The sequence below is a fragment of the Vespa velutina genome, chromosome 9 (assembly GCF_912470025.1).
Source record: "Vespa velutina chromosome 9, iVesVel2.1, whole genome shotgun sequence".
In the NCBI taxonomy this organism is placed as follows: domain Eukaryota; kingdom Metazoa; phylum Arthropoda; class Insecta; order Hymenoptera; family Vespidae; genus Vespa; species Vespa velutina.
Genome location: NC_062196.1, coordinates 4,529,257 through 4,553,256, shown reverse-complemented (window position 1 = coordinate 4,553,256; position 24,000 = coordinate 4,529,257). Strand labels below are relative to the sequence as shown.

The 24,000-nt window shown below is 31.6% G+C and overlaps 3 protein-coding genes across 14 annotated transcripts in view; 1 reads left to right on the top strand and 2 right to left on the bottom strand.

Moving 5' to 3' along the window:
- The window catches only part of LOC124951743 (solute carrier family 12 member 6), a 91,435-nt gene extending 82,375 nt beyond the window's left edge, over nucleotides 1–9,060 (bottom strand). The window contains exon 1 of one of the 4 annotated variants that reach the window (XM_047500561.1): nucleotides 8,926–9,060. Coding sequence is in view for 3 of the 4 variants with exons in the window: in XM_047500556.1 (XP_047356512.1) it covers nucleotides 7,874–7,955 (82 nt within the window). In the remaining variant the exon portion in view is untranslated. Of the gene's footprint in view, nucleotides 1–7,873; nucleotides 8,167–8,925 lie in introns of those variants that run through there. The other 3 variants (XM_047500556.1, XM_047500555.1, XM_047500554.1) reach the window with 3 other exon arrangements.
- Nucleotides 9,061–10,805: 1,745 nt separating this feature from the next.
- LOC124951744 (bromodomain-containing protein 7) lies at nucleotides 10,806–16,722 on the top strand. 9 transcript variants are annotated; one of them, XM_047500566.1, is made up of 4 exons: nucleotides 10,806–11,286; nucleotides 13,146–13,256; nucleotides 14,043–15,737; nucleotides 15,899–16,721. In XM_047500566.1, the coding sequence occupies exons 3-4, from the start codon at nucleotides 14,153–14,155 to the stop codon at nucleotides 16,543–16,545; spliced, it is 2,232 nt and encodes a 743-aa protein (XP_047356522.1). In that variant the 5' UTR covers nucleotides 10,806–11,286; nucleotides 13,146–13,256; nucleotides 14,043–14,152; the 3' UTR covers nucleotides 16,546–16,721. The 9 variants fall into 9 exon arrangements, with proteins under 9 accessions (XP_047356522.1, XP_047356527.1, XP_047356523.1 ...); XM_047500569.1 differs by lacking the exon at nucleotides 10,806–11,286 and adding an exon at nucleotides 11,346–12,303 and having other exon boundaries at nucleotides 14,096–15,737; XM_047500568.1 differs by lacking the exon at nucleotides 10,806–11,286 and adding an exon at nucleotides 11,346–12,303 and having other exon boundaries at nucleotides 12,911–13,256; nucleotides 14,096–15,737.
- A 6,530-nt stretch (nucleotides 16,723–23,252) lies between these two features.
- Nucleotides 23,253–23,876, bottom strand: LOC124951723 (extensin-1-like). The gene is made up of 2 exons (XM_047500529.1): nucleotides 23,587–23,876; nucleotides 23,253–23,439 (listed from the first exon to the last, which is right to left on the bottom strand). Exons 1-2 carry the CDS (start codon nucleotides 23,874–23,876, stop codon nucleotides 23,253–23,255), a joined length of 477 nt encoding a protein of 158 aa, XP_047356485.1.
- Between the last annotated feature and the right edge of the window lie 124 nt (nucleotides 23,877–24,000).

Genomic DNA, 24,000 nt, shown 5'->3' with positions numbered 1-24,000 from the left:
ATTCATTAGGCACGTTAATACGATATTATCGTTCAAATGATCAAATTAATGAATTAATCAACATAGTTAATTATTTAATTGAGAAGAAAGAATAGAAATCAAAAATTACTTATCAAACGCGTTTTATCATACGCGACATTAATAATCATCTTGTCTAAACAATCAATTTTTATTCATTCGCTCACTTCAATGCGATTATTTATACGTTCTTTTTCTCTCTACGATCGATTTTTCAATACAAGAAGACGTATCGTTCGATAAATCATACAGAATTGTCATTTCAAAATTTCTGACATTATCGAAGGATTAATTTAAATCTTTAATTAGTATCAAAATAAAAAAAAAAAAAAAAAAAAAAGAGAGGAAGAGAAAGTGAGAAATAAAGATTAGATTTACAATGATGAGTTCATATAAGGAGAAATGACATCAGGCATCAAATAAAAAAAAAATATGTACGACGAAAAGGAGTCTAAAAAAAAGAAAAGAAAAAACAAAAAAGAAAAAACAAAAAGAAAAATTCAAAAAAAAAAAATATATACACATATGTATGAAAGAGTAAATCTCAGAAGTCGGCATTACTACTTTCCAACGGAACATCGTTACATATATACATATATACATATATACATACATACATACACAGGTATGCTAGGAATGAATTCCACACGGAGATCAAGAATATATTTCGTTGAAAAAGTAGCGAGGGCTAAGAAAGACAAAGAAAAAGAAAAAGAAAGAGAGATAGAAAGGAAAAAAAAGCCGCGATGGTTGGAGGTGGGATCGCGGAAACGCAAGTGCGGAGTGTTGCGCGAAAGATCGAAAGAAGAAACGAGGTCGAGCGATATTTTAAAAAGACGTCCCCTCCCCCTCTCTCTCTATCTCTCTCTGTCTTTTTCTATCTTTCTCTCTCTTTCTCTCTCTCTCTCTCTCTCTCTCTCTCTCTCTCTCTCTCTCTTTGCTTTAGTTTCTCTCTCTATTTTTTTTTTTTTTGTTAACGTTTTTTCGCAATCACTTACAAGATCGGATGCGCAACAAATATGCGCAGAATGGTCTCGCGCGATGCAGTAAAGTCCAGGCCGCGAAATGCATACCTATGTTTGAAAAATGTAAGTGGAAGAAAAAAAAAAAAAAAAAACATTTGAAAAAAATGAGACCAAGATAGAGTGGAAATAAAGTTATTGGAGAATATGAAACGACTTTTTTTTTTTCTTTTTTTTTTCTTTTTTTTTTTTTTTTTTTTTTTTTTTTTAGAATTTTCACATAGCGATATACACTATACGCCACGCATGCCTATATACGTATGTATGTATTTATGTATGTATGTACGTACGTATATATGTATATTTGTGTTCCCTCGTTCAATAATAATTTCTTTTCAATTTTCCATTACTTTTTCACATCCCTATCATGAATTAACGTCAAGTGTTATATACTCTTCTCGAGTGATTTTATTCTTTCGTCGAGGAGGGTAAAAAAGTTTCCATATCAACCCCCAATCAAGAATGATTCACATAGAATTCACACGAGGGTGCCACCGTACGTATCTCATGGACGATTTTGAACGAAACAAAGGCGCCCTCGGTAGGAACCAACGCGAACAAATTCGTAAGGGTTGAAATAGGTGAGGACGGACGGACGGACGGACGGACGTGAGGGTGGTTGAAATAGGTGGAAGTAAGGGGGCGATGGTGATGTTGGATAACAATGGCTGTGGGGAAATGATGACTCAACCTGCAGTACTAGTTATTTCCTCCATTATTTATCTATTTAATAATAATATACGAAAAGTATCGTTTCGACGGTCGATAAATATTAATCGCGTGTGTTTTAATCAAATTATATTGTAATTCTTACACGTCTTTCCTTCTTTTATTTCTTTTTTGTTTTCTCTTTTTTTCCTTTTTGTTTTTTCTTTTTCTCTTAAGTTAAGTAAAAATATTCTCATATCCCTTCATACCTTTTCGAGGTAAATACCCGGAGTATTGCCTTCCATTTTATGGGAGCGCCGACCGCGTCAGTCATTAAAAAAAAAAAAAAAAAAAAAAAAAAAAAAAAAAAAATTATAAATACGATTGTGACAAATCCAACAGACATTTTTTTACACCTATCATCGAAATATTATTTGTGTCCATTCCGAGTGTGCGTCCCGTTTCAAGTGCGTGCAAACGTGTATTAAAAATATCGATTCTACTTTTATTTAATAAAACATTCCAATCGTCTGAATGAGAATTTCTTTCGAAACGATCGAATCTTCGTCATCGTTCGTTCTCTTTATATCTTTCTGTGAAATATTACCGTTGGCTCCTCTATCTATAAAACCACCACAACCGAAAACGAAATAGTCCTCGAGCTTATCGAAGAATTTGATTTTTTTCATGCAATCAAGCAAATTACATCCCATCGGACGAGATAGGGGGTTGAAGGAGGGAAGGAGGGGGATGGACAAGGTAGTGATAGCGGTGATGATGGTGGTGGTGTTGGTGGTGGTGGTGGTGGTAGTAGAGGTAGAGATAAAGAGAGAAAGAGAGAGAGAGAGAGAGAGAGAGAGAGAGAGAGAGAGATGCGGAATAAAACTAAAAGGGGACGCGTCAGGGCGATGGATGATCTCGTTGTCGTCGTCGGTGTCGTCGTCGGTGTCGTCGTCGGTGTCGTCGTCGTTAATGTGATTAATAAAACGTGCGCGTGTCCTCCCCTGCTGAGAACAACGAAAAAAAAAAATAGAGTGGGGCGTAATGACGTAGAGAAGAGGTAAAAGGTAGTGAGAGAAAGAGGAAGTGGAGGAGGAGGAGGAGGAGGAGGAGGAGGAGGAGGAAGAGGAGAAAGGTGGAGTCGCATGATTATCGACCCCCGCGCTGCTGGCTCCACTTTTGTAGCAGGGATGCAGCTGCTCTCACCCCTCTCTCTACTGACACCACCCCACTACCAACCCTATCAGCCGAACCACAATTCACCTTTCTCGTTGTTGCAGCGAATAACTTCGGCCTTCGACCGGTTGAACAGAAACGAAATAACTAAAAAGAATTAATTCTATTCGATCAGTCAAGTCCAAAATTTTTGTGTCACGTCTAATCTATATAATAAATGAGAGGAAAAAAAAAAGAAAAAAAAAAGTATAAATGTTCCATACAAATAATTAGAATTTATTCGGATGATCTTTAGGATGTATTTAAAAATATTTTCTGATAGGCATTTATTGAAGAAATAATTAAACAATTAAATAAAATTGATATATGCATATGTTCATACTATACTCTGATATATCTAATTTCTGATTGGACAATGAATATTGGTTTGAAAAGATATACGTATGTATTATACGTCCGAATACTGATTGGTGGTTGATTTCAATCCTTTGTTAAAATGTCGACTAACTTGCAAATTAGTTGTTGAAGGGCAAAGAGGTGGGTCGACATGGGACGGGGTAAAGGGTGCTGTGTGATGGGTGGTATTTGATACTTCGGGTACGTCCTTAACTAGATTGCATCATTCGAAAGAATTTTACATATGTATGTATGTATGTATGTATGTATATATATATGTACATACATACATACATACATAGATATATAAGATGTTCGATAATGAAATCTCGAGTTAACGATCGACGAATTCGTACATGGAAACATAGATACATACATACATAAATAGATAGATAGATGGATAGATATATTCGTCAAGGACGTCGAATAAAATGAAACTAGAAACTATTTTCGACTAAGGTTTCTCATCATTTCGCTAAGGTTTGCGAGCGTGACCGATAACCGCACCCTTCTAATAATAGCCCTTCACCCTTTATAATTAATCCTAACAGAGACTATTAATCTTTTCTGTCGGAAAGTATTGTAAAACATAATCTTCTCGTAATAACTATTTCTTCTATCGATTAAATATATTTATATATATATATTTTATATATATTATAATATATTTTATATATATATATATGTATACTTGGTTAAATATTATATATTCAAAGGTTGAAAAATAGCAGTAATAATAATTTACCCTTATCGTGTTTTTTTTTTCCTATTGTAGTAAGAGCAAACTAACGTAAAATGAAAGGATCGTATGACTGACTACCTATCGTTGATCAATATTATTCTTTCTACTCAAATAGAATTTTTGTAAGTATATTTAATTAATTATCTTAATTAATTTACATTAATCCTTCTAATTATTTTGTTGATTATTGTCATCGCAATATCATCATCGTCATAATCATTGTTATTAATTTATTCTTCATTATATACGCTAAAAAAAATAGACCGCCCTTGTGGACCTTTTTCATCTGACTTCCATTTTGGAATTTTTCCTTTTCCAGAAATTCTTCCACTTTTTCTACATCATCATTACTTCCTATCACGCAATTGTTATAACAACTTTCCTAATACACGTCTTTCAATAATGACTATAATGATGACTGAATATGATTGATAGGTAACTATATTTATCAGAGAATAACATAGTTTTACTTAGATAATTCGTTCTCATTTACTTTTTAAGTCAATTTTATAATACGACACATATCTGCGAACATCTCTTCATATCTTCTATGTTTCTGTATTTTTCTTTCTCTTTTTTCTTTTTTTGGTTTACTATTATAATTACTATATATTATTGTATATTATATTATTATTATTATTATTATTATTATTATTATTATTATTATTATTATTTTGATCATAGAAGGTAATTTTTCCTCTTTAGAAAATATTTTTTTTTTCGTTAAAATATATCCGAAAATTCATGGAGTGTTTAACGAAGTTGTTAGACGTCAATTATGTGAAGGCTTATGTGAAGGAGACTATGAACGATAGGAAATTCAGGGTTCTTGGTTTAGCTAAGCGGTGAGAGTACCGCACGCAAAATGTAGGTAACATGGGTTCGAACCCTGGCACAATCAAGAAAGGCAAACCCATTTTGTCTCTCTCTCTCTCTCTATCTCTGTCCCCATATATGCACTTTACAAGGTATTTGTTTAATTATTTCTAAATGAAATTTTCTAATAATAAACCCGAAATATTCTTCTTTTATGATAACAAATAATAATAAATATATACATATCGTGAAATCAAAAACAATAACAACAATAATGATTGTGTAAACAAATTAACAATGATGATGCGGTTTATATTTGTGTAAACAAATATATATATATATATATTATTTTTAATAGATTTGTATGCAACGAATTAACAATTTTACTTATATATCATTTATATCCAAATAAATATATTATTTTTAATAAATTAAATATCTATCTTTATTCTCGGTCGATTAACGAACAAATGTTTCATCGTAATATGTAATAAACTAAGGGATAAATCAAAAGTCCCTTAGATGATATAAGAGTTTTTAGAAGAGCAAAAAAGTCCCTAAATAAACGAAAAGTTCCTAGGTGATCTTAAAAAAAAATCAATTATTAACCTTCGAGACATTTTAAGTTATTTCCTTTTCTTTTCTTTCTTTTTCTTCTTCGAGATTGGGAAAAAACTAATTAATTGTTTGAAAATTAATTGTTGAGAAATTTTTAATACAATTCTTGCACTTATATCTTTTATTATTTCATTAAAATTAATATACACGAGTATTTCAATAAACCAACCGTATATTATACTATTTCATTTTCAATAGATAATCCTGATCTTTTCTTTCCTAAATTATAGAAGAATTTAATTAAATAAAATCTTAAGTAAAAAGAAAAAAAAAAAAAAGAAAGAAAAAAAAAAAGAAAAGACAAAGACAAAAAGAAAATAACAGGAAATTAATTATAACAAAGTAAATTTTTTTTTTTTCTTTTTTCTTTTTTTCTTTTTTTTTCAGAGAGATTAACGATGTTTCTTTAATGAAACGCAACATCTACGATAGAGTCTTCCAATGTCCGCATTAATTTTTTTTTCTCTTGCTCTTTTTTTACTTTTAATATCTTCACGAGAATACTATATATACATCCATATAATGAGACCCTATCCGCCCTTTCTTCGCCCTTTTCGAGGAACAAAGAAATCGCGACGTTAGTTGTATCGTTAGATGAAAAATGATGTAGACGGCAATCTTTATTAAATATAAAATCCTTTAAAACGACGATTCAGACTGGCGTTCTTTAAAAACATAATATGGACAAACGATAAAATATAATATATATATGCGCTTCGTTTATAAAGATGACCAAGCATCATCATCGTTCTCATAACCTTTACTTATTGCCGATCGAACGATCTTGTATACTCTAAAGCAATACATCGTGCATTTTTATCGTGGTGTCAACGAGCCATTATATCTCGTCTAACGATCTTCGTTTCCTCTTTACTATCTCACAGAGAGATATTTCTCTCTTTCTCTCTCTCTCTCTCTCTCTCTCTCTCTCTCTCTCTCTCTCTCTCTCTCTCTCTCTCTCTCTCTCTCTCTCTCTCTCTCTCGTATTATGTGATATTCCTTGATAAAAATTCATACGTGCTGATAATTAGTCGATCGATTCTTTATGACTTCGTCGATTCTTCATCTCATCGCCCTTCTCCCTTCTCCCTTTTATCCCATCTCCACCCCAAAAAGAAATGAAAAAAAAAAGGAATTTGTTAAATTATTAAGAGTTTAACTTTTGGGTCACTCCTTGGTATTTCCAATCTTCAAGGTTAACTCGATGCATAAAGAAACAGCCTTAAGTCGATTTGCAAGTCTTTCGTAAGAGTATAAGAAGAAGAAGAAGAAGAAGAGGAGAAGAAGAAAAAAAAAGAAATAAAATAAAATAAAAACGTTATGTTAGAGTTAGTTAGCGCGAACGACGATCGACAAATTTATCTCTTTTATATTACTCAAGTTGCAAGTTGCAACAGCATCCGGAGGAAGAAAGAAGGGGGGAAAAAAAAAGTAGCTATTTAGCTACAATTACTCTTTTTTTTTTTTTTTTTTTTTTTTTTTAATACCTACACACATGGTCTGTCAGTATTATTATAATAAAAAAAACCCAAACTATGATATCAAATATGCAATTAATTAGCTATATATTAGAATAACGTAATATCTCAATCGTTATAAGTATCGTATAAGAAACAATAAATTTTCAATCTTATAGAATTAGACAAATACCGATCGTAAGTTTTCGAACCCTTGACATTCTCTCTCAAAAAAAAAAAAAAAAAAAAATTAGTGAGAGAAAGATAGAGAGAGAGAGTGGAAAAAAAAGAAAATAGACGTTATCTTTAACGACAATCAGCAAAGTTAGCAACATTAGCCGACGATTCAATGACATAACAAAACGATGACAGGGCAACATCCGTATAACGTCCTCGTATCATAAAAATTCTCAAATACATATATGTATATATATATATATATATACATATACATAGATAGGTATATATTCATGTAGAAAGAATTCCAGTCGATTTCGCTTTCGACGATGGAATAATCGATCCGTCTTTGGCGACATGAGCCAGACACATAAGAAAATCAGGCGTCGAAGTGTGCTGGGTCAAAGCCCCTGAAGAAATAACGTCATCGGCACGATCGAGAGAGAGAGACAGAAAGAGAGAGAAAGAAAGAGAGAGAGAGAGAGAGAGAGAGAGAGAGAGAGAGAGAGAAACAAACAAACAAACACAGAAAGAAAGACAAAGACGAATAGATGGAAGAAAAGAGTAGTCCACACGTTAGAGACAGAGATAGAGATAAACATAGAGAAAAAGAGAGACAAAGAGATAGAGAGATGAAGATACGAAGAGAGAAAGAGAGAAAGAGAGGGAGAGAAGAGAATCGGACGACTTTGGAAATGAAAAAAATTTTAAAACAAAATGTTGTAAATACATACAACCACGTGGTCGACGAACCCACGCGTTTCTAATAAGAGCGTCTGAACAAAGTGGTAAAACTAACTTACCATGTTCGTGAATAGAAGATCGTTGCAATGGTTGAGTATACTGCGTCGTATTATTTGCTGGCGTAACTCTGAAGCGTTCCATTCTTGCCTCGTCACTACTACCCCTTTAGTTAGACTTCGGTCGTTACGAGTCTTACGAGTAGGTAAATAGTAGTAACTAGTTAGTGATAGTAATCTACAGCGCTGAAATGGTGCTGATGCTAGTAGTAGTAGTAGTAGTAGTAGTAGTAGTAGTAGTAGTAGTGGTAGTAGTGGTGGTGGTGGTGATGGTGGTAGTGGTGGGGTGCTGGTGTGGTGGTGGTGGTGGTGGTGATGGTAGTATGATGACGATGGTGGTAGTTATAGTAGTGGTAGTAATGGTGCTGAAGTAATGTTGGTATACAAAAGAAAAAAAATGAGACGAGAGAGAAGAGAACGATGAAAATATTGTCTCGATTAATAATTCCACGATATATATATATATATATTTCTCTCTCACTCTTTTTTTCTTTCTTTCTTTCTTTCTTTCTTTCTTTCTTTCTTTCTTCCTCTTCCTTTTATTTATCTTTTATCCTTTCTTAATACTTTTCTCCTTCCTACCACCTGGAATAAATTTCCTCCTCTTCCCTTCCGATATCGAACGGTTACGACGAATAGGCCGCAACACTTTCTTCCTCCTTTAACGTCCGATAAATGACGATAAAGAAGGATTTATCAATTCGCCGTTTCACGTCGTAATCGTCAAATTAAGAATATCGATTCGTTCGGAACATGATTTATATGAAATATAAGGATAAATGAGTAATATTAATTTTGCCCGAATTCACGTTAAACGTTGTCAGATAAATCACGGTATCGTTCGTTCGTTTTTTTACGTGGAAAAAAAAAAAAAAAGGAAAATAAACAGAGAAAAGAAAGATAGAAAGAGAAGGACTAAAAGAAAGATACCGAGACGAAGACGTAGATGTAAAAAAAAGAAAAAAGGAGAAAGAAAGAGAAAGAGAGAAAGAGAGAGAGAGAGAGAGAGAGAGAGAGAGAGAGAGAGAGAAAAGTAAAGAGATATCAAAAATTACTTTATTCTTCGTCCTATCTCTTTTCGTCCATTCCCGTAATTGTTCGTGTAAATACGTAGGACAAGGTAGGACGATTAGATCGTAACGAAAACGTAAGCTTTCTTGATATTGTAAATTTTCTTTTTTTGTTTTTCTTTTTTTTTTTTTTTTGTCTTTTTCTCTTTTCGCGACGACGCCACGATAACGGATAACGACAAAACGACGACAAAACGAGGACGATGAGGATGATGACGACGACGACGACGACGACGACGACAACAACGACGATGAGAAGAACGGCGACGATAAGTCTCGTTCGACACACGCAGAGAGTCGAGCCTCTTTTACCGTACTAACGAGAAGTCTAGCTGGGAAGCGCGTGCTAAACGCACGCCGTTCGTTAACTCCCGCCGGTCGCGCGGAGGGGAGGCGATAGAGCGTCTTCCGTTGTGTATATACATATATGTGTATATATATATATGTATATATACATATCACACATATACATACATATATATGTATCTGTACATGTGTATATATACACAACAAAAAATATATAGATATGTATGTATGTATGTATGTATGTATGTATGTATGTGTGCGTGTATAAAGTAAAATTGGTTTGCGTGGAAAAGAGTGACGGCAAGGAAGAGAATGGTAAGGGTGGTGAGACGGGTCGCGGGGTGAGAGGGATGAGTCGACGAGACTTATGCGCTACGACACAACACTACTACTATGAAAACGATGAATGCGCTTTACGCGCTGCGCTCACTCTCACTCTCTTTTTCTCTTTCCCTTTCTCTCTTTCTCCTTCTCTCTCGTCCGTCTGTTTCTTTCTTTCCCTCTCTCTCTCTATCTTTTTCTCTCTCTTTCTTTTTGTCTCTCTTTCTCTTTCTCTTTCTCTTTCTCTTTCTCTTTCTCTTTCTCTTTCTCTTGCATTCGACGCACCGACGACGCGACGAGAAGGTGGCGACGACGACGACGACGACGCACGCGACGAGCTCGTGCTTTCGGACCGGTAGACGAGTGCGTCCGAGTATAAGCGAACTCATCCGAAATCATCCGAACGTACTCGAATGCGTATACGAATGTTTCACGATTCTTAGTAGTGGGGTAATTTCTTGTTCGATGATTCGTTGATTTTAATGTAGTGGGGGACGAGTATACACGTGCCGTAAGCATTTACCGGCTTCGTTGTATATTTCGTTTTTAAAAGCGCGTCATTCTCCTCTTCTCAGGGCCGTATCGAAGAATTCGAAGTGCCTTTTTTTTCTTTTAATACGTCTCGCTTTTATAGGTAATTTTTATTCGAAAAAATAATTACTCAGATAAATCGTATTGCGATAATTTTTTTTTTGCGCTGAGTCCACGTATCGATTTAATTTTTATTCAAGTTGGAATACGACTTTTTTCTTTCTTCCTTTTTTTTTTTCTTTTTCTCCTTTTTCTTTTTCTTCTTTTTCTTTTTCTTTTTCCAAACGATATTAATCATTTTCGTTCGCATTTATTTCTATTCGTTCGGTCGTTCATTCAAACGATCCAGGTGGCAGCAGAATGCAGGAAGTTCTTTTTCGCATAATCCATATCATATATATATATATATACACATAATATATATAATATATATATATATATATATATATATATATCAGATCTTTTTTTTTTAAATTATCATTACGTCCTTCAAAGAAATACGTAATACTGTAATCAATAGTTGTAATTTCTGCCGCGAACATGTGATATACTTTTATCTACAGTATAATATGTACTTGTGTATTAAATTTTATCATTAAATTTCGAATACACGTATTCGTATCGCGATTGAACTCGTGAAAGCTCATCGACGTTACGCCTGAATCGAACGAAAGTAATAATTATACAGTCAATAATTCATTGCGATTGGATTGAACATTGTAAATAAATTAATTATAATTATCGATAAAGCAAAGAAAAAAGAAAGAAAAAAAGAAAAAAAAAAAAGGAGAAAAAGATAGGAAAGAAAAAAATCGGAAAAAAGGAGAAAAAATTTCGAAAGTAAATTTTGATTTGTTCGTTAAAATGTAACAGGAAACATTGATATTGAAGTATGAAATCTTTGACTTTTTAACGTCATTATATTTAGATCCACGAAGTGGCACGTGAAATGATCGGACACATCTAGAAAACTCGATTTCACTCGATTCTACTCGATTCCATTCGGTAGAGATTCCGCACAGTAGTACTTATTACTTTCTGTATCGCGAATACATAGTTCCAATACTATCTCAAATACTAATGGTGTTTCTTTCTCTTTCTTACTTTTCGTTGCATTTTCGCCGAAACAGCTGATCGCTGTCGTTCTTTAATCGTATATCGTCGGTGTGCGGCTTCTCTTTGTAACAGGTAAGCCTATCAAATTTATTTATATTTAATAATATTAACCTTAAATCATTTTGAAAATGTTACAATGTAAAATAATCTTGAATATAACGTACGTTATCGCGAATATACGTTTACTATTTTTCGTTTCTCGCTTACTGTACATAAGTACGAATTGCTTCGAAATATATTTTCTAGGTTAGGACGTATCTTACATCTTTAATTCGATTACGAAATAATCAAAATTATCAATAGACGTTAATTTACACGTACGAAGAATTATATTTTATCATGGAAAAATCTAAAATCAATCTTAAAGCATTGTTAACGACTAATGAGACAAGACGCATCGCATAGGCTTCGTTCCTAATCGTATACAAAGACCTTCGAAGAAAATCAGATTTCTTCGTAATCCGTTTCGTGATATTAAATAATTGTAATATTCGATGGTTAAATTGAAAAAGTTATGTCATTTGATAATGATAAAAAAATTTATTAGTATATTGACGTTTTGTATAATGTAAAGATATGAAAAAAAAAAAAAAAAAAAAAGAAAAAAGAAAAAGAAAGAAAAAGTGTATTACGAAAATCTTTGTTGAAGATCTTAATAAAAATTTCATTGATATATTTGATATTATTTAACAATAATATGGAACAATAATTAAAGATCAATCGTCTATTGTCTCTTTTATATTGTTCGAAGGTATTTGTAGACATTTGAATTACGCGCGGTTTCTAACGAAGCGAGCGCCATGTTTTTACGTTGACCAATCAAAGAAACAATACTAGCCTACCTGAGTATAATTATAATAGTGGTGTATAACGGTTCGGAAAGTTGCTGTGTGACGTATTCGATGGTCGCAGTTTGCGCTTTACTTTTCCAAAGGAGTGTAATATGTTCGTCAGTTGCATTTTAATGTCGTTTGGAAGTTAATTTTTATTTATCGCGATAATAACCTATTTTCTAATAAGGCAGTGGCCAAACGTGCCAAATCATGGGTTCAAAGAAGCACAAAAAACATAAGCGACAAAGGCACGAAGGTGAGATTCGGTCATTCGGTATGGCATACAACATTATAACGACGATTATTTAACGAAGACTAAAAGAAAAAAAAAAAAAAACAAAAAAAACGACATTGACGTCGATTTTCTTATACTTCTTTCTAAATCGCGTGATACTCCTCGCGTTTGTTATCGTAAGAATATAAAAATTTCATTTATTGATCGCACGCCACAGTATATCTCTTATTATGATGCTTTTTTTTTTTTTCTCTCTCTCTCTCTCTTACCGGACATGGTCTCTCTACTTTCCATCAACTAGAATGATATAGAATGTGACATTGTTTTTATAAATTCAAGTGTTTAAAGCGTTATCATTGTAGCAAAGACAAAGGTATACGGTAAAGGTATACTGCACGATTTGGGAATTATCTTCTCTGTTATGTTAAGAAGAATATTTGTTATTTCCTATTATTCCCTATATAAAAATATTCTTCTTCTTTTGTACAGTAAATAAAAGCGATTCACACTGTCAAGCACATTGTTCCCATTTATGATTTTTATACCTCATTTATACATATATATATATATATATATGTATATATATATATAAATAAATATGTGTGTGTATCTTATATTACTTTTGCAGCATTTCAAAGATGCTGTTGTGGATAGAATTTTGTATATCTATCTTAAGTACATAGTCGAGGATTCAAATGAAAACATTGAACTGTGGATGGTGTTGCTCTAAAGGAATGGGTGTTAGATTTAAGAAGGCGTTTACCTTGAGGAATAGAAATGTAGTCTTAGAAGCTACGCCAAATTGATCTTCTTATTATTTTCATTGGAATCCTTCTCGTACTCATAGTTAAAATGATGCACAGGAATTTTGACTACGTTTTCACCACGGACAAACTGAGAGTGAGGTTGGAGTAGAAGTGAGGTGGATTCAAAAGTATAAACGAAGGTTCCACAACGACAGGCTCGACGTGGAAGTAAGTGACGTGTAACTACAGACATGGACTGGTTGCACGACAGAAGCTAGCTGTGCTCCAAAGTTATTTAAATACCCCAAACCTATCCATTTTTGTCTTTTAAAACAAGTTGAAGTGCAACAAGATCGATAATGATAAATCATTGATCTCTTGTCTGAAAATATTGCAAAAGATAAAAGATATTACTCTACGATAAGAAGATAAAATAAAGTAAACCTGTTGCACTTCAACCGCATAGTTCCCTGGCTGTTATGTATTACGGTATTAAAGACCGTAACTGCTTTGCTTTAGCCCTTTAAGATGTATTTTCAATTATAATAATTACTACCTCCTCACCGTTCCTGCAAAATAGGTCGGTCTATGTTACAATGAAAATTATTTTATTATATATTTCTATTAAGATTTATTTAGTTCAAACTGAGCTACTTCCATCTCGCTTCCAGTTCGTTAATGTGAAAACAAGGTCACTATCCTGTTATAAAACCATCTGTATATAATTATTAGAATGAAAACCCTTTTCCCTTTTTTTAATACCCTGTAGAAGTTAATTAATTTTTCAATTGCACTTTATAATCAGTCCTGTTGAATTACACACAGGACGTATAGAAAAGCATTTATACTGCTAAGTTATGCTATTATCCTGCACTTTGATTTTTTGCAAATTACACCATTTGTGCATGCATTAGTTATATCATGTCAATTACATATAGCTTACGTTAGAGCTTTCCGGATGCCTGAAACCTTATTGTTTGCATTTTATTTAATGGTCATCTATTTTGTCAACAGAAGGACAATATACGACAACGGACAAACCGCCTACTTTAAAATTAATTTTAAAGGTAGGAGGCAGCAGTGGGACTCCAGAATACGGCAACGATTCTCCAAGCCAAGGCATTATGTTATCTCAGCACTACCAACAGCAACTAGGTATAAATTACTCTGTCACGCAAGGAGACTCAGAATATGATAGGTACATGGGTCACAAGAAGCTTAAAAAGAAAAAGAAGAAAAAGGATAAACGGCACAAACATCATCACAAAGATAAAAAGAGACGAAGAGAGGAGTCGAGTCAGGAATCAGTGGGCGACGCGGACGAAGGTTTTGTCGAGGTACCCAAGAAGATTCCAAATCAACAATTGTTATCTCCTAGACCTTTATCGAGCAATGAACCTAGAATCAATGTTACTAATCAAATTAGTTCACTCTCGCCACATCGCGAGCCTAGAACGTGCGTTCTTCGAAAAATAGCAGAGCGTACGCCACTCCAAAGATTATTGGAACATTTGTTAAGGTCAATGGAAAAGCGTGATCCACAACAATTCTTCGCTTGGCCAGTGACCGATAGTATTGCACCTGGTTATTCTCAAATAATAACAAATCCGATGGATTTTAGTACTATAAAACAAAAGATAGACGATAATAATTATCAGAATTTAAATGAATTTATAGACGATTTTAAGCTCATGTGTAATAACGCAACTACGTATAACCATCAGGATACTATATATTATAAGGCAGCCAAAAAATTGTTACACGTTGGATTAAAAATGGTTACTCCAGAAAAACTTAGACAGTTAAGACCCGTTTTAACGTACATGCATGATATATCAAAGGAGGAGCTTGGATTTGAATTAGGAGTTGAAGATCCTAATAATCCAGACGTACTTGTTACCGAGGAACAAATTGAAAGAGAAAGAGAACAAGAGGAGAGAAACGAGGAGGCCGAAGAATTGCGAAAGGAAAATCAAAGAAAAATGAGATTGGCGAGTTTGGGCAAATTCGAAGCTATACCGGACGATTTAACACCCGAAGAAATTCTTAAACAAGCACGTGGTGCTGCCAAATCGGCGGCAGATAAATTAAGTTTAAAACGTTTAAATTCTAAAATGGGATTTTTGAGACAAAAAAAAGATGGTACTACGAGTTTACAAATTATAGTACCTGGAGATGGTGTTATACCTGGTACCAATCAAAGGCCAGTATCGTTAGGGCAATTAATAGGAAAATTGAATCACGGTACTGGTGCATTAGCCGGTTTCAGAGAAGATAGAAGAAATATGTCGAAACCAGTTAAGCCATTGTATTATGGAGCATTTGGATCTTATGCTCCAAGTTACGATTCTACTTTTGCTAATCTTACTAAAGAAGAGACTGATCTGGTTTATCAGACTTACGGTGATGAAACAGCTGTTCAGTACGCAGAATCTATTTTAGATTTTGCAAAAGACTGTGATTATACATTAACTATGGTCGACGATTTATTGGATATATTAACTGGTGGCGATCATAGAAAAACGAAAAAGTTTCTCGAAGAGAAAAGAAGGCTTAAAGAGGAAGAGGAAAAGATTAAACATTTATTAGAGAAACCTATGCAGGATATTAATAAAAACATTCCGTCGTTTGAGAAAGTTCGTGTGGATATCGATCAATTGAAAACATTGTCGGAATTGGGAATTGATATGAATTTTTTGGAAAAATTAGGTAATTATCTTCCATATTTCTCTCTCTCTCTCTCTCTCTCTCTCTCTCTCTCTCTCTCTCTATCCATCTATCTATCTACATAATATATATTAAACTTAGTTTTCAAGTTTTACATACATAGATACACGTGATTTATATGTTCGTATTTCTGAATATTTTAGAGGAGGAATTAAAGTTCAGCGAGGATCGTGCAACCTTACAAAGTCGTTTAGACGATACTTCGCAGATGTTGGGTCGTTTGAAACAAGTACAACACGATCGTCTCTCGGCACCTCCACCAGCTCATTTATCGAACGTTCCAAAGGCCTCGGAAACTGAAGTTGCCCTAGCCGATAAGATTACGGATAATCTTACGGAAATAGCAAAGAAACTTCCACCGTCAGCTATAGCACCAGTTGATGGATTACGTAGGGCAATGGGTATAGCACCTTTAACTGGAGGTGAACCAATGGAAGTTGAACCAATTACTCATAATCCAGCAATAGTTACGGAAAATACATTGTTACAATCTAATAATGGCAATCAAGTACCAACAAATTTGTTACCACCTCCATCGCCTATTACAAATACGAGTTTGTTAAGTCCAAACAGTCAACAAAATCAAACTATCAGTATTGTCAATCCGAATCAAATCCAAATCGGTGTTACGCACAATCAAAACTCACCGTCTTTGTTAAGTACGACGGAGACATCGGGTGTTCCCGATTTGGAATCTGAACTCCGAGAGTTTTTGGAAAGCGATCCTACATTAGGACATTCACCATTACACGACGACAAAACGCTTGAAGATATATTATCGGAATCATAGTATTTTAACGTGTGAACATGCTTAATGTTTAAGGATACATTGTACATTTTATTACACATTCACATAATAATATTAATAATAATAATAATAATAATTATTATAATAATAGTAATAATAATAATAATAATAATAATAGATACATTCTCTGATCGTATGTTATAAATAAATAACATTTAAATTGAAAAAAAATTTCTTATTCTCTGTCATCGTTCATTTATTACACTTATATCTTTTATTTTATTATTATAATATTTATTTCGTAATATATAAGCGACTAATTAATATAATTAATAATCAATATCGTCAGAGATATTAATAAATTGACTATACCTTTGTAATGAAATTCGAGATATATTGATAATTATTTTCATGTTATTCATAAAATCGATAATGAATATATTATTCGTATATACCGTATGTATCCAAAGCAGTACGATATATTTCGTTTAACTAAAATTACCAAACAAGATAACAGTCATAATAACAAATTGTTCCATTTCAATATATCGTTATCAAATAATCCTTTTATATCATAAATCTATTTATAGAGGAATATGTCTAGAGGAATACCAAGGATACAATATTATTATCGATTCCTGACAAGTCCATCGTCTATATTACATTTCTGAGATTATAATAGAAAATTTAATGGAAAAATGATGGGAAAAGAGAGAGAGAAAGAGAGAAGAAGTCAGAGAGAAAGAGAGAGAGAGAGAGAGAGAGAGAGAAGTTGACAAATATTATTCTTTTAAAAAAATATGAATATTGGTTTTTTAATTTTTAATAATTCGATTGGATCGAACGAAGTCTTTTTTTTTTCTCTTTATTTAGAAAATCTATTAAATATGAATAATATAATACAATATATAATAGGAAAAGATATAAGAAAATAATTATATTAGTAAATATTCTTTTAATATTATTTTAATATTTGAAAATATGCTTTTTGATTAGATTAATTTGTTAATTATTTCTTTTTTTTTTCTTTTCCTTTTTCTTTTTACTTTCTTGAAATTTCAAGAAAATATAAGAAATATATCTTAGTTCAATAAAATGTATCCTTTTGGGGATAAATAATATACCATAGAGAGAGACAGAGAGAGATAGAGATAGAGAGAGAGAGAGAGATAGAGAGAGAGAGAGAGAGAATGAGATTTTGTATTTATACTAAATACAAAAATTAATATTGACAAAGTAAATTCTTTTTTATTAAAAAATCAAATTTTTAAGAATGGAATCAAATAAAATCTATATAAATTAAAAAATGAATATCAGTATTTGTAGAGTAACCAATATAAAAGAATCAAAAAAAAAAAAGAAAAAAGAAAAAGAAAGAAAAGAAAAAGTATGTATATATACATATATATATATTTTTTTTTTTATTATTAATTAAAAATTAATATTATCTTCCATTAAATGTTAACAAATAAATATCTTTGATATATCTCGTTATATAGATTGGATGATAACATATCTTAAATTGAATAAAATTTATTTGCCAAGATGTATTTATAGTACCACTGTCACATTATTTTATTTTATATCTTTTAAATTTTTGATATAAATTCTACGAGTTCCAATAAAAATTTCTCGTTTGAAAATTAAAAAATCTGATCCTAAAAGCGAATCACCATTACCTTTTTCACGTTTTATTGCGAAATTCAGAGATGCAATCTGGCCAATGTGAGATTGTAGAAATGGACTCGACCATTTTACGAACGTATGCATGCATATATGTATGTATACGCCTATATGCACCTATGTACACGTATATATATATATATATATATATATAGGTATATACATATATATATCTAAGTACGTACATACGTATCCTGGTATTTTGCTCGAAGCTACGTATGCTCATGATTAATAAACGTATCTGCCAGCGACATTTCAAAATAGCTTTTTGTCTCTTTTTAAAAAGAATTGCGTTATGAAACGAAGAAACTAATGTACGTATGAAGAAATATTTGAGTTTAACACGCTTTGCATATATATATATATATATATATATATATATATATATATAAATAATATATTTATTTATATGTACATAATTTCAGACGTATAGGATAATATGTATATAAATAAAATAAAGGAATTTATTAGAATATAATAATTGATATATAAAAAAAAAAAAAAAGAAAGAAAAAAAAAACTTTACCCATACATATATCGAATACGCATTGAACATATTGAATTACTTCAATAGTACTTTTTTTTGACAATTTTTTTTTTATACGATTATTTGTATACATTCTTCTTCTTCCTTTGTTTTTTTCTTCTTTTTTTTTTCTTTTCTTTTTTTTTTTTTCTTTCTTTCCATCGACCATACCGATAATTTTTTACTAAGTAAACTTTTCTGCAAAAAAAAAAACAAAGAAAAGAAAGAAAAAGAAATAGAAATTATGATAAATAATTAAATAATATTTTAAAAAATAGTTCGACAAAATTTTCAGAAGATTGTTTAATGGGAAAAGAGCGTGTCTTTTTATTGACCCTTTTTTTCTTTTTAATAACAACAATCGATCATAATTTGAAATATTATTCTTTTCTCTTTAGATATATCTTTTAATTTGTTATAACAAAATGTATATATACTATAATATTTATTATATATATATATATATAAATATATATATATATATATATATATATATATATTATATAAAATTTCGAATATATACCAATATCAATTAATTTTTTATTTTATTTTATTTGTATTTTCTCCAATCAAATTATAATCCTTTCATACTTTGTCATTGGATTCTGTTAACAATCGTTCCCCGGAATGAAACGAGTCTTCTGCACGAGTAGTCAAAGCGTCATTGATCGGACACGGAAAGTAAAGTGGATTGCAAGTAGTCGAGGTGACTCGATAATCGAACAAGTGGACAAGATACACGTATAGTCGTACGTAATACGAATTATATTTATTCTTTCTTAAAAGAAATTTTTAATGTCAAATTTTCAAACATATACCTATCGACAAAAATTTTATATTCTATATATAATGAAATAAAATGTATGATATATATATATATATATATATATATATATTTATATATGTTTATATATGTTTATAATAATATAGTAATATAAAAATTCTAAAAGGAGAATTAATATAATTTATAATAATATTGAAAATCATAGGATTTAATTTGATTTGATTTTATAAAATATTTCGAGCAAGATAAAAAGTGTTCTAAAATTTAATAAATAAATACGATTTTGTAAAAAGAAATGGATTACATTAAACATAATAAAAATTCTGAGGCGTTCGATTTTTTTATAAAATATTTTGTTAAAGAATATAAAAGAAGATTTTGCATGTCTGATAATAAAATAAAAATAAATTGCATAATAAATACAAATTACAAAAGGTAATCTATTAAATATAATATGAATATGTTCAAATCAAAATTAAATCGTAAGATTTAATTTCATTTTATTTTCACGAAGTGTCTCAAAGAAAGAGAAAGAGAGAGAGGGAGAGAGAGAAAGAGAGAGAAAGATAGGGAGAAATATATTTTGCATTTAATAATAAAATAAAAATATAAAAACAAACAATACGATATTAATTGTCGTTATGTCAATAAAAAAAAAAAAAGAATTATCCTTTATTAATAAATTAATACGAAATAATTAATAATCACGAAACGTTCGATCGAAGAAAATTTAAAGATCTCGTTGTATGTCGAAAGATTTTTTCTAGAGAAAAAAAAAAGAAAAGAAAAGAAAAAGAAAAAGAAAGAAAACAACAAGTGGCACGTTTAAATATATCGAAAGCTGAGTGTGAAAATTCACTCAAATAATCCACGTTGGGTGTGTCTTAAAAATGCATAATAATCTTACTACCCTTATATTTGGGTTTACGATCAACTAGAAGCATGCCGTTGAAAGAACAAGGTATATTTACCACGAAATGGTGCAATAAAGTCTACTTTACACATTCGTACTTTATCACATGCATATACTTATCTACATACGTGTAGGTATATGCATATATATATGTATATATGTACGTATGTATATATATATATATATATACATATATGTACGATCGTTACTACTTACTATGTTATTACTGCTTACGTTAGTCGTCCTTCCTTGTAGGAAATTAGAGAACTTATCCGATTAAATCTTCCCGATCCAATTAGTATTAAAGTGCTTTTAATAATCCATTTATTGTTAATTCGAATGAATTATCGGCAAATTTTCTTTTTAAACGTACTTTTTTTACGATCCTATGTAAAAGATTTATTTCGACATAAAGATAATAATAGACATATCATTATTATATATAGCTATTAAATATACTAATCGAGAAGTAAGAATAAAATTAAATATCTATTATAAGGATGAATATGTATATCGAATTATTTATTAAAATTTTTTTATATTATTGTTATTACAATATTTGCGAAAATGGATATCAAGAATATTGTTTTGCAAAATTTTTTAATAACATTCAAATTCATTTCATTTCGATAATAATTTAATCCTATTTTTTTCTTCTCCTTTTTTTGTTTTTTTCTGTTTTCTTTTTTCTTTTGTTTTTTAATGGCATTATTATAATCAGTTAAAAATATTTTCATAAATAATAAGAAATATATCGATATATTTCTTATAATAAATTGATGATAGAAAATTATTAATAATATTATATAAAAGGAGATATTAAAAAATGTTTGATAAAATGATTAAAATATTTTTCTAATAAAAAAAAAAAGAACACCCGAACGTTCTAATAATAACAAATATTGATAAGAGATTCCTGCAAATTATTTGAAACGAGATATTAAAAATTGTTTTCAAGCATCACTGTTAATGTATTCGGTCGTCAAAAAATATGTAACTTCTTTCGTTCCGATAAAATGATTAAAATATTTTTATTAAAAAAAAAAAAAAAAAAAAAAAAAAAAAAAAAAAAAGTAAAAGAATGCACAAATATTGTAATGATACCAAACCGGTAAGAGATTCATGCAAAATTATTTTAAATTATTTATTATATTAAAAATGTTTCGAACGTCGATATACTCATCCGTCAGATATGTAACTTTTATGATTGAAATATTTATTTATTTATTTTTTCTTTTTTTTAAGGTAAACTTTTAGACGTAGTTATATATTGTAGTACGTAGTATGATTTAGGATACAAACTACAAGATTCTGAGAGCCAACAAAATTTTCATTATTCCAATTAGATTTTCATACGAAACTCGTTATATATATATATATATATATATATATATATATATATATATATATATATATATATATGAGCCGTTTATTTTGAAAGTGGCCTAACTCCATTTATCTTCAAATCGAGATATTTAAAAGTTTGCGTTTCAATGAATTTAAAAATATACGTATAGGATACTAATGAGTTATACTACTTAAGTGTATCTAAGGGTGTTAAATTTATAATTCCTATTAAAATAGTGGCAATTATTAAGTGAATAATATGCGTTTTCTTATGTGGAAGGTGCCCAAGTCCATTCCACATAATTTAAGATGCTTCAAATTGAAAAAAACAATACTCAATTTATTTTATATATCTTTAAATCACTTCAAAAACATAATTTATGCGATTCAAAACATTTTTTAAGTACATAACGCACAAAATTACGAACATAAATTTATTACAAAACAATTTACTACTCATCTAGATTTTGTGTGTGTGAAAGGGATTTGAAGAAATCATGATGTTCCGGTGGTATATATCGTAATAGGTCAATTATGTCCTTGAATTTTGCTGTTGTAATTTGTCTGATATTTTTATACAGTGGTGTCAATACAATATTTTTGAACTTTCTTGGTCTTCCTCGACGTGGTAATAAATTCAGGACTTTAAAATTTTTATTTTCATTCATTGATGTCTTATAGAGAATTTCATATTATAAAGAAATATTTTTTATTTCTTTTTAATTCAAGGATTTTCATTTAATTGAATAATAATTATTACAATGATTCACGTTCAAGTGTTTCATCGAAAAATAATTTCTTTTATTGTTTTTACAAATCGAAATTATATACAAACGGACAACGACGTTTAAATAATAAAGTCTTATTTGTTTGAATAACTTTACGGAAGTTAAGAAAAAATAAATAAATAAAAAAGAAAACAAAAAAAAGAGGTAAGCTTCTTTTTCAATAATCACTCTTAAACGAATAATAAATATTTCATCGAAATATCGTTGCTTAAACGAAGCCACGAATTTTTCGGATAAACTTTCTAATACGATACATAAGGCTTTTCAATTAAATATTTATTCGATTTCAAATCGAACAAATATTTTGTTCTCTCCCCTTTCTTTTTTAAACTTGTCGGTAAACAAAAAATAATTAATATGTTATTTAAAATATAATATTATTTATAATAAAAGCATTCTTATCAATTCAATCATAATGATATAATTGTTTTATATATCATTTTGCGCAAGTGCGTATTGGAAAATCTGTTCGTAAAAAATTCCCTAAGATGAGACGAATGACGATTTAAATTTTTATAAGGCTATTTAAAGTCTTTCTACTTGAAATTTAGAAGAACTTCTTTTGTACTACAAGAGACTGAGAAGGAAAGAGAAAGAATGACTAAATACACAGGGGGCGAGGATAATCTAATATGGGGCGGGGCCAAGTACCCTATGGGGCGGGGCTAAACTAGGAGGGGCTGGGCCGAATACTCAAGGGGGCGGGGGTTACCTAGGAGAGGGGCACTTACGCAAACCGACGGGGCTAACCTTGTAGAGAGCGTGGCCAAATACCCTGGGTGCGGGACCAAATACCCTAGAAGGCGGGCCTAACCTTGTAGGAGGCGTGTCCAAATACCCTGGGGGCGTGGTCAAGTACCCAGGAGCTAACCATGTAGGGGGCGTGGCCAAATACCTTAGGAGGCGTGGCCAAGTACCCAGGGGGAGGAGCTAACCCTGTAGGGGTGTGGCCAAGTAGCCAGGGGGCGGAGCTAAACCTGTAGGGGGGCGTGGCCAAGTACCCAGGGGCGGAGCTAATTCTGTAGGGGGCGTGGCCAATTACCCTAGGAGGCGTGGCCAAGCACCCAGGGGCGGAGCTAACCATGTAGGGGGCGTGGCTATCCTTGTAGGAGGCGTGGCCATATATCCAGAGGGCGGAGCTAACTTAGTAGGGGCGGGGCTAACTCTGTAGGGGGCGTGGCCAAATACCCTAGGAGGCGTGGCCAAGCACCCTGGGGGCGGAGCTAACTCTGTAGGGGGCGTGGCCATATACCCTAGGAGGCGTGGCCAAGCACCCAGGGGCGGAGCTAAAACTGTAGGGGGCGTGGCTATCCTTGCAGGAGGCGTGGCCATATATCCAGAGGGCGGAGCTAACTTAGTAGGGGCGGGGCTAACTCTGTAGGGGGCGTGGCCAAATATCCTAGGAGGCGTGGCCAAGTACCCAGGGGGCGGAGCTAACTCTGTAGGGGGCGTGGCC